At 44.6% G+C, this 16,239-nt stretch overlaps 1 protein-coding gene across 2 annotated transcripts in view; it reads right to left on the minus strand.

Annotated features, from left to right (window-relative positions):
- Positions 1-1,843: 1,843 nt before the first annotated feature.
- LOC115141875 (autism susceptibility gene 2 protein-like) overlaps positions 1,844-16,239 on the minus strand; it is a 34,616-nt gene continuing 20,220 nt past the window's right edge. Inside the window, exons 4-8 of one of the 2 annotated variants that reach the window (XM_029681203.2) lie at positions 5,905-5,976; positions 5,713-5,784; positions 5,450-5,588; positions 5,254-5,337; positions 1,844-5,117 (exon numbers count right to left, since the gene is read on the minus strand). In XM_029681203.2, coding sequence (XP_029537063.2) covers positions 3,994-5,117; positions 5,254-5,337; positions 5,450-5,588; positions 5,713-5,784; positions 5,905-5,976 — 1,491 coding nt within the window. In that variant the 3' untranslated portion in view covers positions 1,844-3,993. Of the gene's footprint in view, positions 5,118-5,253; positions 5,338-5,449; positions 5,592-5,712; positions 5,785-5,904; positions 5,977-16,239 lie in introns of both variants that reach the window. The other variant, XM_029681201.2, reaches the window with a different exon arrangement.

The following is a 16,239-nucleotide window of genomic DNA, read 5'->3' on the forward strand; positions in this document are numbered from 1 at the left end:
AATCTTTGGAGGGAGCTGAAAGTCTGTATTGCCCAGCAACTGGAGAAGGTCTGTATGGAGGAGTGGGCCAAAATCCCTGCTGTAGTGTGTGCAAACCTGGTCAAGAACTACAGGAAACGTATGATCTCTGTAATTGCAAACAAAGGTTTCTGTACCAAATATTAAGTTCTGCTTTTCTGATGTATCAAATACTTATGTCACGCAATAAAATGCAAATGAAATACTTAAAAATCATACAATGTGATTTTTATGGATTTTTGTTTTAGATTCTGTCTCTCACAGTTGAAGTGGACCTATGATAAAAATTACAGACCTCTACATGCTTTGTAAGTAAGAAACACTGCCGATTTTGCAGGTTATCAAATACTTGTTCTCCCCACTGTATGTACCGTACTCTGTAACAACTTCGGCCTACAATTGTATTACTAAAGTAATATTTTAATACTTCAAGTCTGTTTCCTTTCCATTACTAATGTATGTTTGATAGTTATATAGACCTGATCATTTTAAGAAATTGACCATATCCATCGACCAACTCATCGCCAGCCGCTGAAGAACTCTGCCTCCCAGGAACCCGAAACCTTCTCTTTCCTTGATTCTGTCATCCTGTCCGAGTCTTCCAGAGCCCTTGCAGTTGGGCCATGCTCCTCTCACGTGTATCAACCATCAAAGATGGATCCAAGAAGGGCTCTGCCTATACTGTGGAGGAAAAGATCATCTACTCAGCCATTGCCCTGTTCGCCCCCAACGGAGAGATGAGAAGGGTTCCTACGCTACCATGCAGGTAGGCGTGTCCTTATTTCTAAATATCTCCCAGAAGCAATTCTCCATCCCAGTGTTGATAACCGTGAAGGAGGTTACTAAGTACGTAAGGGCTTGATAGACTCGGGACCAGCAGGTAATTTGATCGATCACCAGCTTGACATTGATCTTACACCTGTCACCCCTCCCTTAAGGATTAACACCCTGGACTGGCAGCCATTGGGCACGGGCTTCATCACGCACCTGACACAGAGCGTCACCCTCCGGATTGGAGTCTTCCACACCGAACCCATTCAACTCATGGAACTCTCATCTCCCTAACAGCCACTCATCCTTGGACACCCCTGGCTTTGTCGTCACAACCCTGCCATCTCGTGGCGACAAGGTAAACTACTGTCCTAGTTTACCTGCTACCTGCTTCACCAGTTGTCTCAGCCTAGCCTGCAGAGCCACCACCATTGAGGCCACTGCAGTGCCACCCACCATACCATTTGAATACACCCAGTACAGCAATGTCTTCACGAAAATCAAGGCCTCCACTCTGCCACCACATTGCCGAGGGGACTGTGCTACAGACTTACTCTCTGGAGTGTGTATCAGCACAGCCTTTCCTGCTGTAGTGCTGTATTGAATATACTGATGTTTTGTTGGTCTGCTTCAGCTGATACCCTCTTTATGTTTCCTCAGGTTGTGATGCATTCTTTAAGATCAAGTACCGTCTGCGGGAGCATCTGCGCAGCCACACGCAGGAGCGCCTGGTGGCCTGCCCCACCTGCGGCTGCATGTTCTCCAGCAACACCAAGTTCTTAGACCACATCCAAAGACAGGCCGAGCCAGAGGGTGAATGGGCTCAGCTCTGCCTGGCCAGAAGTCACTGTTTTACAGCACAGGCAGATATGTTATTGGTTTAGACATGTACATTTTATTTTGATTGAATGCCCTCTGATTCTTACAGAATCCCTGGTGTGTGAGCATTGTGACAAAGGCTTTGCCAATGAGAGACTGTTGAGAGACCACGTACGACAGCATGGTGAGTGTGCTGTTTTCCACCACTTCTCTGTTCAGTATTATTCAAATCAAATGATCAAATCCAATTTTATTAGTCACATGCGCTGAAAACAACAGTTGGAGACCTTGTAGTGAAATGCTTACTTACAGTTTCAGTTACTTAGCTTACTTACAGTTACAGTTCCAACAATACAGTTTCAAAGAATTCAGATAAGAATAAGAGATAAAAGCAAGAAGTCATTATTAAAGAGCAGCAGTAAAAAATAGCAATATATACAGGGGGGTGCCAGTACAGAGTCAATGTGCGGGGGGCACCGGTTAGTTGAGGTAGTGTGTACATGTAGGTAGAGTTAATTAAAGTGACTGCATAGATGACAACAGAGAGTGGCAGTGGTGAGTGGAGGGGGGGGGGCAATGTGAATAGTCTGGGTAGCCATTTGACTAGATGTTCAGGAGTCTTATGGCTTGGGGGTAGAAGCTGTTTAGAAGCCTATTGGACCTAGACTCTGAGCTCCGGTACCGCTTGCCGTGTGGTAGCAGAGAGAACAGTCTATGACTAGGGTAGCTGGAGTCTTTGACAATTTTTAGGGCCTTCCTCTGACACCGCCTGGTATAGAGGTCCTGGATGGCAGGAAGCTTGGCCCTAGTGATGTACTGGGCCGTACGCACTACCCATTGTAGTGCCTTGCGGTCAGAGGCCGAGCAGTTGCAATACCAGGCAGTGATGCAACCAGTGATGCTCTCGATGGTGCAGCTAGTCCACAATCATCTCCTTTTGTCTTGATTTAGCTCATATTGAGCTAATTTTCCATGTTTGGCTTTGACATGTACCTCTATTAGTCAAGCAGATTTATTTTAGTTGTATTGCTATCAATAAGATATTTTGATTAGCTGATGATGGCTGTTGTCTGTGTCCAGTTTCTTTCACTGTAAACCTTATGTGTGATCTATCCTGCCTTTCAGTGAACCATATCAAGTGTCCCGTGTGACATGACCTGCACCTCTCTCACCACTCTGAAGATCCACATCAAGTTCCGCCACTGTGACGAGCGACCCTTTCACTGTGACTTCTGTGAGAGCAGGTTGTTGTCCCACAGACTCATCAGAGTCCCCACAACTTGCTGACCCTTATGGACTGTACATATTGTGCACATATTATTTTGCTTACACTCTGTTGTTTATGATGTATGTCTCCCAGCTTTAAGAACCAGCACGACCTGTGGAAGTACATGGAGAACCATAATGAGGGGGCGGCCTACCACTGCTCTGTAGAGGGCTGTGACTACTACTACCACATGGCACACACCATGAACCAGCACTACAAGAGAGTACACTAGGTACTCAGAATGGCTGCAGGAGGCGCCAAACAGTCACTCCGTTTTCAATAGAACTACAGAATCAATATCTGTGTCAAAGCTAGACTTTTTAATTTGCAAAAATGTTTTTGTAATTTTGATCAAGTGTGCTCTACTTGACACTTGCATAATTATCCTCTGTAGGGTGGAATGGTCACAAAATACAATGAGCGCTTAGCTTTAAAAAAAAACAAAATCAGATCCAGCATCTTCTCCGTACCAGTGTTGGAGACCACTAATGTGGCAGTACTGAATCTCTCTGTTACAGCTGTGCTGAATGTATGATGGCTGGGCTTAACCTGGGATGGACTGTTTATTAAAGTTTACTAAACGTTAGTATCTCCGGTTGAGATGTGACAAGATTGTATTATTTTCATAAAGTGTGTTTTTGTTTGTTAGTGTTTTACAGTATGCGCTTTAATACAGTCTGCACTTTTAGTTCAGCCTCAGAATGTGACCCCATTGTCAGCAGTTTTGAAATAACTTTTGTGGTGTCAGGTCATATTTCTGATGTTTTTGAAACTCTTTTCCATTAAGTCATAGATCTTAGATTTTCCTTTATTCTGATTTAATTAATGCTATAGCTTTTTATTTGACCTAGTTCTTGTTTTTGTTTTTTACATTTGTTAAGTTTTGTCAGTTATTTGTATTTTTTGTCTGTCCATTTTATGAACTAATTTGTTGGATCGCACTTTGTTGTTGAGCAATGTCATTGTTCATCAATTTACAGGTGTTTTTAAGGGATGTAATTCAACATAGTAGTTTGTCTTTTATCTGTGTCATACAGGCATAATTTGTCTTGAAGCAGTACTGAGTTATAGTTCTAAGGCAAGCAAGCACACAGAGTAGGGTCTTCTGATTTCTGTCATTACGAGGTAGTTCTGTGGGGAGCACCAGACAAGGGGAGAGAGAAGGGGACCAAAGGCGGCAGTGTGCTTAAGAACCCAGGGGTAAGAGTTCTGTTCGGGAGGCTACTCTGGGTGAGACCCACCCTGGAGATATGTGACCTAGAATAGGTGGAGGTCAGGAGGCTGGGATGGGAGAGATGGTCGCCCATGGTGGCAGAATAGAGGCTGTGCTCGTAGTATTCCTCTCTGCGCAGGTGCAGACGCTCTCTTTCCATGAGGTAAGCCCTCTCCTGCTGCTTCAGGACCAGTGGGGAGTGATGGGGTGGGTGTGAAAAGCGGTGATGAGGGTCTCTATATGAACAGTTTGCTGCCTCCAACAGCCTGGCCCCCACCACACCATGCAAAGGATCAGCCCTCATGACCAGCTCTTGACAGGAGGAAGTAGGGAGGTCCATACCCCTGTATACATCCCACAGTGGGTCTCTTGGGGTGTCCCAGGGAAGTGCATGGTAGGGGATGAGCCCCATATTAGGAGTGCCAACCTGAGTCCGGGCCAGATTACATACACTATTTACTGGGTAGAGCCTTGGAATAATGTTCCCTATGGTCATGTGCTGCATCGACATGGAGGATGGCGTGAGTGTTGGCGTGAGTGGGACCAGGGATGGTTTCTCTGTGGGTTGAGGACCTTCATTGAAATCCTCCTGGTCATCCTCTCTTTGCCGCTTAATCTTCTTGACCTTTATGAAGTTCTTACACTCAAGCCCTCTTTTCCTGTCACCTGACTCCCAGCTACAGCTGCAATTGGACCGCTGACCATGTTCCAAGGTTATTGTATGAGGAACAGACTTGTCTTCAGCAGGTGAACTGTCATGAGTCCCTGCAGCATTGTGGACTTGGTGTTTCTCCACTATGTACTGTTTCTCCTCCATCTTCTCTCTGGGTAGGTGTAGCTGCTGTCCCCATTCTCTGTCCTGAGGTTCCCTGATTAAATCTCTTCCTGGTTGTTCAGGCTCTGTAGAGTGTTCAGGTTGACATACAGAGGATGGGGGTGTCTTCTGCTGCCTGCTCCACCACTCAGGAGTTCCTCCTTCTTCTCCACTTGGTGCATTTAGATTGTCTTTGTGATAGATCATGGGATAGTCTGTTTTTAAGAGGAGGAAGAATAAGCAAGTCAAAGAAATGTGTGAGCTTGAAAACGCAATTCCCTCATTTATGATTATATTGTCTTTAACATAATACTGAACCAACACTGAAGGGAGACTGAAGGTGCTACTCACTGAGTGCTAGGTTTGGCAGTCCACCAAATGTTGTGACCCTCAGTGATCCCAAACCTCCAAATAAAGGATGTCTACTGTGTGACTCTGGAGAAGGAGAATAATGGAAAAATGCTATGTTGAATCATTTCTCTGTTAGACAGTACAATAGTAAGACAAGTCATATTTTTAAGGTTTAGTCTTTGGTCCCTTTCCTCACCTGGGTTAGAGAGTGGGGTGGAGTACTGAATAAGGTCCCACTGATGGGGGATGGCTTGAATCTGGTCAGAACCAGGAGGCTGAGTCAGAAATTCCGGGTTGACACCGAAGTTGATTGCATTTGCGTCCACTTGCATCTTCTGCTGAGAAATGGAAGGACAGACAGACAGAAAAATAGCTTCAGTTATAATGTTTGGTTTGGATACAAATAATATTTATTGGGTTTCATACACATTTTAGTGGATGTTCAACATGTTTTCATACCTTCACTCTCAGCTTATGGTGGTGGATCTGCCATGCAATGCGGACATGCATTGTATTCCACCTTCCTGGTCTCTGAGAGAACAACGAATTCAATAGGTCAGAATAGAAACAGAACTCAAAACACTTTCCAAATGAGAACATTTTGGCAATATATGTAGATATTAAATTGCAAATAATCAAAAGGATACTCACTCTTGGATCCTTCTGGAGCAGCTTGTGTGACCCAGTCCTAGGTCTAGGTGCCATGTCTAGAATGTTTGATGTCTGACAAAGACAAGGAAATATAGACTGTTGATTACACACTAGTAACTCATGACACACAGTGGAGGTTCCTCAGAGGAGGAAGGGGAGGATCATCCTCAGTGAATTTCAGAATTAAAATAAAAAGTGAAACATTAAAAAGTTATCCCCTTTAGATTTACAAAATATATTAAAGTCACCAAATAATTGATTAAAACACACCGTTTTGCAATGAAGGTCTACAGTAGCCTCAACAGCACTCTGTAGTGGTGTAGCCGGAGGACAGCCAGCTTCTGTCTTCCTCTGGGTATATTGACTACAATACCAAACCTAGGAGTCTCATGGTTCTCACCCCTTCCACACACTTACACCACAGGAGGCTGCTGAGGGGAGAACGGCTCGTAATAATGGCTGGAATGGAGCAAATGGAATGGCATCAAACACCTGCAAACCATGTATTTGATTTATTTGATACCATTCCACTTACTCCGCTCCAGTTATTACCACAAGCCCGTTCTCCCTAATTGCGGTGCCATCAACCTGTGACTTACAGTAATTATGACATCTTCCGGAATACATCCTCCAACCTCCAACATGCAACAATTTCTATGATGTTACTGAGCTACAGTTCATATAAGGTAATCAGTCAATTTAAATAAATTCATTAGGCCCTAATCTGTGCATTTCACATGATTGGGCAGCCATGTGCAGGTGGCGGGGGGAGCCAAGCCAATCCAGAATTAGTTTTTCCCCACTAAAGGGCTTATTACAGACATAAGTACTCATCATTTTCATCAGTTGTCAGGGTGTCTGGTCTCAAACAATCCTGTAGGTGAAGTAGCTGGATGTGGAGGTCCTGGGTTGGCGTGGTTACACGTGGTCTGTGGTTGGGAGACCAGTTGAAGGTTTTGTTCAATCCCTAAAATGACGTTGATGGTGGCTTATGGTAAATAAATTAACATTAAATTCTCTGAGGCAGTCATCATGCCAATTGCACATTTTAGAGTGGCCTTTAACTGTCCCCAGCACAAGGTGCACCTGTGTAATGGTCACACTGTTTAATCAGCTTCTTCATATGCCTCACCTGTCAGGTGGATGGATTATCTTGGCAAAGGAGAAATGCTCACTAACATGGATGAAACAAATTTGTGCACACAATTTTTGAGAAATAAGCTTTTTGTGCGTGTAGAACATTTCTGGGGTCTTTGATTTCAGCTCATGAAACCAACACTTTACATGTTGCGTTTATATTTTTGTTAAGTTAACATTTTGAAGTATATATACAGTACCAGTGAAAAGCTGGGGCACACCTGCTTATTCAAGGGTTTTTCTTTATTTTTACTATTTTCTACATTGTAGAATTATAGTGAAAATGTCAAAACTATGAAATAACACATATGGAATCATGTAATACCCCCAAAAAAGTGTGAAACAAATCAAAATATATTTTATATTTGAGATTCTTCAAAGTAATTACCCTTTGCCTTGATGACAGCTTTGACATTCTCTCAACCAGCTTCATGAGGTAGTCACCTGGAATGCATTTGAATTAACAGGTGTTTCTTTTCTTCTTAATGCATTTGAGCCAATCAGTTGTGTTGTGACAAGGTAGGGTTTGTATACAGAAGATAGCCCTATTTGGTAAAAGACTAAATCCTTATTAGGGAAAGAAAGACTCAGATAAGCAAAGAGAAATGACAGTCCATCATTACTTTAAGACATGAAGGTCAGTCAATGTGGAGAATTTCAAGAACTTTGAAAGTTTCTTCAAGTGCAGTTGCAAAAACAATCAAGCACTATGATGAAACTGGCTCTCATGAGGACCACCACAGGAAAGGAAGACTCAGAGTTACCTCTGCTGAGGAAGATAAGTTAATTTGTTACCAGCCTCAGAAATCGACAATTAACTGCACCTCAGATTGCAGTGTCAGAGTTCAAGTAACAGACAAATCTCAACATCAACTGTTCAGAGGAGACTGCGTGTATCAGGCCTTCATGGTCAAATTGCTGCAAAGAAACCACTACTGAAGGACACCGATGAGAAGAGACTTGCTTGGGCCAAGAAACACGAGCAATGGACATTAGATGGGTGGAAATCTGTCATTTGGTCTGATGTGTCCAATTTTTTATATTTTTTGTTCCAAACGCCGTGTCTTTGTGAGACACAGAGTAGGTGAACAGATGATCTCCACATGTGTGGTTCCCAGCGTTCAGCATTGAGGTGGTGCGATGGTGCTTTGCTGGTGACACTGTCAGTGATTTATTTAGAATTCAATACACACTTAACCAGCATGTCTACCACAGCATTCTGCAGCGATACACCATCCCATCTGGTTTGCGCTTACTGGTACTCATGTTTTTCAACAGGAAAATGACCCAAAACACACCTCCAGGCTGTGTACGGGATATTTGACCAAGAAGGAGAGTGATGGAGTGCTGCATCAGATGACCTGTCCTCCAAAATCACCCAACCTAATTTTAAAATGAATCTCTCCAGAAATAAGTCTCTCACTGTTGCCGCCTGTTATCGACCCCCCTCCGCTTCCAACTGTGCCCTGGACACCATACGTGAATTGATTTCCCCCATCTAGCTTCAGAGATCGTTCTGTTAGGTGACCTAAACTGGGATATGCTTAACACCCCGGCAGTCCTACAATCTAAGCTAGATGCCCTCAATCTTACACAAATCATCAAGGAACCCACCAGGTACAACCCTAAATCCGTAAACATGGGCACCCTCATAGACATTATCCTGACTAACTTGCCCTCCAAATACACCTCTGCTGTTTTCAATCAGGATCTCAGCGATCACTGCCTCATTGCCTGTATCCGCTATGGGTCCGCGGTCAAACGACCACCCCTCATCACTGTCAAACGCTCCCTAAAACACTTCTGCGAGCAGGCCTTTCTAATCAGCCTAGCCTGGGTATCCTGGAAGGATATTGACCTCATCCCGTCAGTCGAGGATGCCTGGTTGTTCTTTAAAACTAATTTCCTCACCATCTTAGATAAGCATGCCCCTTTCAAAAAAACTCTGTGTTGTTGTCTGTGTCACACTGCTTTGCTTTATCTTGGCCAGGTCACAGTTGTAAATGAGAACTTGTTCTCAACTAGCCTTCCTGGTTATATAAATACATTAAAAATGTGAATCCCACTACTGCTCTCTCATTTAGCTATTTGAGCCTTACGGATTGTAATTGTTGTAGATGGCTTTTCACAAATCTAAATGTGTATTTGAACCCAATAATGGTTGAATTTAAGAAGTTTAAGCTGCCTATCAATCATTGTTTTTGAAACCAGTAGACAGCCAGTGGAAAATGTGCTCTTGCAACAGCTGCATAGTGCGGATCCCAGCCTATGGAATAAAAGTGGGGCTTTTATTACTCAATCTAATTCATGCTGATGAAAAATTATTTTTAAAATCCATAGGCCTAATGGACACATGCTTAAACTCACAAACTTTTAATAGACTTAAAGGCGGAATATGTAGTTGCTACATCCATTTTTGGACTTATGAATTATATATATACAGTGAAGTCGGAAGTTTACATACACCTTAGCCAAATACATTTAAATTCAGTATTTCAAAATTCCTGACATTTAATCCAAGTAAAAATTCCCTGTTTTAGGTCACTTAGGATCACCACTTTACTTTAAGAATGTGAAATGTCAGAATAATAGGTCTGTGGTGTGGGGGCTGTGCTTTGGCAAAGTGGGTGGGGTTATATCCTTCCTGTTTGGCCCTGTCCGGGGGTGTCCTCGGATGGGGCCACAGTGTCTCCTGACCCCTCCTGTCTCAGCCTCCAGTATTTATGCTGCAGTAGTTTGTGTCGGGGGGCTAGGGTCAGTTTGTTATATCTGGAGTACTTCTCCTGTCCTATTCGGTGTCCTGTGTGAATCTAAGTGTGCGTTCTCTAATTCTCTCCTTCTCTCTTTCTTTCTCTCTCTCGGAGGACCTGAGCCCTAGGACCATGCCCCAGGACTACCTGACATGATGACTCCTTGCTGTCCCCAGTACACCTGGCTGTGCTGCTGCTCCAGTTTCAACTGTTCTGCCTTATTATTATTCGACCATGCTGGTCATTTATGAACATTTGAACATCTTGGCCATGTTCTGTTATAATCTCCACCCGGCACAGCCAGAAGAGGACTGGTCACCCCACATAGCCTGGTTCCTCTCTAGGTTTCTTCCTAGGTTTTGGCCTTTCTAGGGAGTTTTTCCTAGCCACCGTGCTTCTACACCTGCATTGCTTGCTGTTTGGGGTTTTAGGCTGGGTTTCTGTACAGCACTTTGAGATATCAGCTGATGTACGAAGGGCTATATAAATAAATAAAAATTGAAAAACAAAATTGAATTTGAAATTGGTCCCAAGGATGAACCAGACTTGTGGAAGTCTACCATTTTTTTCTGGGGTCTTGGCTGATTTCTTTTGATTTTCCCATGATGTCAAGCAAAGAGGCACTGAGTTTGAAGGTACTTTTTGAAATACATCCACGGTTACACACCTGCAATTGACTCAAATTATGTCAATTAGCCTATCAGAAGCTTCTAAAGTCATGACATCATTTTCTGGACTTTTCCAAGCTGTTTAAAGGCACAGTCAACTTAGTGTATGTAAACGTCTGATCCACTGGGATTGTGAAACAGTGAATTATAAGTGAAATAATCTGCCTGTAAACAATTGTTGGAAAAATTACTTGTGTCATGCACAAAGAAAATGTCCTAAACGACTTGCCAAAACTATAGTTTGTTAACAAGAAATGTGTGGAGTGGTTGAAAAACGAGTTTTAATGACTCCAACCTAAGTGTATGTAAACTTCCGACTTCAACTGTATATTACACAATACCAGTCTCATTGTCAACATAGAAGAGGCGACTGCAGGATGCTGGCCTTCTAGGCAGAGTTCCTCTGTCCAGTGTCTGTGTTCTTTTGCCCATCTTAAACTTTTATTTTTATTGGCCAGTCTGAGATATGGCTTTTTCTTTGCAACTCTGCCTAGAAGGCTAGCATCCCGGAGTTTCCTCTTCACTGTTGACGTTGAGACTGGTGTTTTGCATATGCTATTTTATGAAGCTGCCAGTTGAGGACTTGTGAGGCGTCTGTTTCTCAAACTAGACATGTACTTGTCCTCTTGCTCAGTTCTGCACCGAGGCCTCCCACTCATCTTTTTGTTTTGGTTAGTGCCAGTTTGCACTGTTCTGTGAAGGGAGTAGTACACAGCGTTGTACGAAATCTTCAGTTTCTTGGCAATTTCTAGCATGGAATAGCCTTCATTTCTCAGAATAAGAATAGACTGACGAGTTTCAGAAGAAAGGTATTTGTTTCTGACTATTTTGAGCCTGAAATTGAACCCACAAATGCTAATGCTCCAGATACTCAACTAGTCTAAAGAAGGCCAGTTTTATTGCTTCTTTAATCAGAACTACAGTTTTCAGCTGTGCTAACATAATTGCAAAAGGGTTTTCTAATGATCAATTAGCTTTTTAAAATTATAAACTTGGATTAGCTAACACAACGTGCCATTGGAACATAGGAGTGATGGTTGCTGATAATGGGCCTTTGGTGTCATATGTAAATATTCCATTAAAAATCAGCCGTTTCCAGCTACAATAGTCATTTACAACATTAACCATGTTTACACTGTATTTCTGATCAATTTGATGTTATTTTAATGGACGAACATTTTGCTTTTCTTTCAAAAACAAGGACATTTCTAAGTGACCCCAAACTTTTGAACGGTAGTGTATATATATATATATATATATATATATATATCCATTGATTCTTGAAGAATATATAAATGCCTCATGAGCTTAGTTCAACTGTCAAACTCCATGAGAACCCAAAATATGAGCTTGTTTTTCTCCAATGTTTGTAAACAAACACTGTATAGCCTCATTACATGGTTAAAACAATCATTTTGATATCATGGATGGTCAGTCCTTGCATCCATAGATGTCTATTAATCTGAGCGTGGTTACATTTCTCCATGTCACCCTGATCTGTTTCACCTGTCTTTGTGCTTGTCTCCACCCCCCACCACGTGTCTCTCATCTTCCCCCATTATCCCTTGACTATTTATACCTACATTTTCTGTTTGTCTGTTGCCAGTTCGTCTCATCAAGCCTACCAGCGTGTTTTTCCGTACTCCTGTTTTCTCTAGTCCCTGTTTTCTAGTCCTCCCGGTTCTGACCTTTTCTGCCTGCCCTGACTCTGAGCCCGCTGCCATACCATTCGGCCTGCCCTGACCCCAAGCTGCCTGCCGTCCTGTACCTTTCTGACTCTGGCCTGGTTACGAACCTCTGCCTGTCCTCAACCTACCAATTGCCTACCATCCTGTACCTGCCTGACTCAGATTTGGATTACAACTCTTTGCCTGCTTTGACTTACCTTTTGCCTGCCCCTTGTACTTGAATAAACTCTGAGACTCGTACTATCCACCTCCTTTGTCTTCATCTGGGTCTTAGCCTGAGCCTTGATAGTATGAACTGGCCCTGACTGACGCAGCAGACTCGGACCAGCTCCGCAACGCTGTCTCCTCCCAAGGAGCCACCATTGGAAGACACAAGGAGTTACTTCAAAACCTCATGGAAGGACCCCAGAACTTGGTAGAACACCACAACCGCGCTTTCAATGCATTTCTGGATCAATTCCGCAGATATTCTACTCAGCAGCAAGCCTTTACGGTAACCCCCAGGCTTTCAGTAACCCCGCTACCAGCGGCGCTTCTCCCCAGCCTATCCAAGCTTCACGAGAACCCTGCTTTACCTCCTCCAGAGCGATATGCTGGAGATCCAGGAAACTGCAGAGCGCTTCTCCCCAGCCTATCCAAGCTTCACGAGAACCCTGCTTTACCTCCTCCGGAGCGATATGCTGGAGATCCAGGAAACTGCAGAGCGCTTCTCCCCAGCCTATCCAAGCTTCATGAGAACCCTGCTTTACCTCCTCTGGAGCGATATGCTGGAGATCCAGGAAACTGCAGAGCGCTTCTCCCCAGCCTATCCAAGCTTCACGAGAACCCTGCTTTACCTCCTCTGGAGCGATATGCTGGAGATCCAGGAAACTGCAGAGCGCTTCACCACAGCCTATCCAAGCTTCACGAGAACCCTGCTTTACCTCCTCCGGAGCGATATGCTGGAGATCCAGGAAACTGCAGAGCGCTTCTCCCCAGCCTATCCAAGCTTCACGAGAACCCTGCTTTACCTCCTCTGGAGCGATATGCTGGAGATCCAGGAAACTGCAGAGCGCTTCTCCCCAGCCTATCCAAGCTTCACGAGAACCCTGCTTTACCTCCTCCGGAGCGATATGCTGGAGATCCAGGAAACTGCAGAGCGCTTCTCCCCAGCCTATCCAAGCTTCACGAGAACCCTGCTTTACCTCCTCTGGAGCGATATGCTGGAGATCCAGGAAACTGCAGAGCGTTTCTCTCCCAGTGCTCCCTCATCTTCGAGCTGCAGCCCTCTTCATTTCCCTCAGATTGCTCGAAGATAGAGTATCTTATAACGCTGAAGACCGGGAGGGTTCTCGCCTGTGCGACAGCAGTGTGTGAGCAACAATCCACCATTAGCCTCAGTCTGGAGGAGTTTGTGGCAGAGGGTAGGAAGGTGTTTGATTCTCTGTCCGGGAGAGCGGCTGCTCTGAAGCTACACCAACTGTGTCAACTCCAGTAGTGTGGTATATTTTCGTACATTGGCCGCTGAGAGTGTCTGGAACCCGGAATCTCTTTTCGACACGTTCATTCACTAATTATTGTAGGAGGTTAAAGACGAGCTTGCAGCCCAGGAGCTTCCCATGGCCCTTGACTCCCTCATCGCCTTGACCTTACAGATCGTTGGGCGGCTATGGGAACATAGGAGGGAGAGGTCTGTTCCCGGTCACATTTGCCCACTGCCAATGTCACCCGAGTTCCCACGAGAATCACCAAGGGCGGTCGACTCACCTCCTCCAAAGCCCAAGCTACTAGGAGAGCTTTATCAATGCTACCTTGGTGTCGGAGCTCGTTATCTCCACTCAGCCCTTCTCCATTCCCATGGACGTCAGAGTGCTGGATGGGCGCTCTATTGGTCGAGTCACCCGCAATACAGTTCCTATCAACCTACGAGTATCAGGAAATCACAGTGAGTGTATGCAGTTCCTGCTCATAGAATCTCCCCATGTACCCGTTGTTTTTGGGTATTCATGGCTCCAGAAGCAGATCCCCTGATCAACTGGTCTACTGGTTCTATCTTGGGTTGGATCCCGTTTTTCCATGTGCATTGTCTTAAGTCGGCACAGCCTGACCCTGGACGTCTTCCTGCAGGCTTGGGAGAAGCCTCAGATCTCCCCGCCATTCCCGCGGAGTACACAGACCTTGACGAGGTCTTCAATAAGGCCTGTTGCTAGAAACAAGCTTTTCGCTGCACCTACAGTAACATCTGCAAATCTGTGTACACGACCAATAAACTTTGATTTGATATATAGCTCCATAGTAAAACATTGCACTTGTGCTAGTATCAGGCAAGTTGGCTACGTAACTGTTGGGATTTCCTAAATGACTGGGGCTTTTCCTAGAGGGAGGTGGCACATTGTGTAAGTGTAAATGTCACAATGTCTGACATCATTGGGAAGAGATTATCAATTACAATGTCATGAGTCTGTTTATTTGTCTACACTCTTAGAAAATAAATGGTGCTATCTAGAACCTAAAAGGGTTCTTCAGCTGTCGCCATAGGAGAATCTGTTGAAGAACCCTTTCCACAGAGGGTTCTAAATGAAACCTAAATGGTTCTACCATGAACCAAAACACTTAAAAATGTATAGGGACTGCCAAAGAAACCGTTTGGAACCTTTTTTTTATAAGAGTGTATAAATAAACCTATTACACTTCTGCTCCTACCCCACTGCTCTCAGTGAGCGCTTTGCCACCGGCGGGTAGTTCCTACTCAGGTACATCTTCACCTGCTTAACTGCTATTCTCCTTATAGAGCCTTTTGATGTGGTCCTGTTATATAAGGTAATATCTTCAGACACAATATAGCAGAAATTATTACAGTTTATTACACCAGCACACCTCTACCCTCTTCCAACATCAGCCCCCTGGCATCTCTCCCTCCGCATCGACCCTACGACTGTGCCATTGACCGTCTCCTGGGCACTACACCACATCGGGGGCTTTTTTTCCTTCATCTTCTCAAAGTTGGACCTTCGGAACGCCTACAATCTGCTTCGGACACGGGAAGGAGACGAGTGGAAGACAGCCTTTAACTCGGCTAGCGGGCACCATGAGTACTTGGTTATGCCATTTGGACTGACTAATGCTCCCGCTGTGTTCCAGGCCCTGGTCAACTTTGCTAGCTTCTACCGCTGCTTCATCCGGGGTTACAGCACCCTGGCTTCCCCCTGTCAGCACTCACCTCTAACAGGGTTCCATTCATGTGGTCTCCAGCAGCTGACCAGGTGTTCTCTGATCTCAAATATCGATTCACTACAGCCCCCATCTTAATCCATCCGACCCGTCCCGTCAGTTTGTGGTGGAGCCTCGGTTGTCAGAGTGGGGGCTGCCCTGTCCCAGCATTCTGCCCAGGACAAAAAGCTTCACTCCTGAGCTTTTCTCTCCCATCGTCTTACCCCTGCTGAGAGGAACTATGATGTGGGAAATTGAGAACTCCTCGCCATCAAAGATGGCATTGGAGGAGTGAAGGCACTGGTTGGAGGAGGTGGAACACCCACTCTTTGTGTGAACTGACCATAAGAACCTGGAATATCTCTGCACCGCCAAGCGCCCCAACTCTAGGCAGGCTCGTCAGGCCCTGTTATTCACCCATTTCACCTTTCCCTGCTCGGCCACTGGTCTCTAGCCCTTCGAGTATTCCTTGGGATATCTTCCCTGAGCAAAAAGTCAGCATACCCTCTGCCAGATGTTCGTCCGCCGCTATGGCCGTACCTGGAAGCAGAGGGTATGGCTTTCCACTCAGGACCTGCCCCTCCGGGTGGAGTCCCGTAAACTTTCTCCCGTTTCATCGTCCTTTTCCCCATCTAAAAAATCCTTAGCCCCTCTGCTGTTCGTCTTCTGCTGCCCCACACGCTCTGTGTACATCCCACTTTTCATGTGTCTGGGATTTAACCTGTCTCACAGATCTTTGTCTCCTGTTTCTCCTGTAATCATATTATTATACGTAGTAGAAAGCGATGGGTAAGAAGAAGCCTACATAACCAACCCATAAAGAACATTTAACATCCATATATAACCAGCTATGTAAAATTTAACATTCATTTATCCTGCAATAGATATGGTTCAATTGGTAAC

The sequence above is a fragment of the Oncorhynchus nerka genome, linkage group LG14, assembly GCF_034236695.1.
Source record: "Oncorhynchus nerka isolate Pitt River linkage group LG14, Oner_Uvic_2.0, whole genome shotgun sequence".
In the NCBI taxonomy this organism is placed as follows: domain Eukaryota; kingdom Metazoa; phylum Chordata; class Actinopteri; order Salmoniformes; family Salmonidae; genus Oncorhynchus; species Oncorhynchus nerka.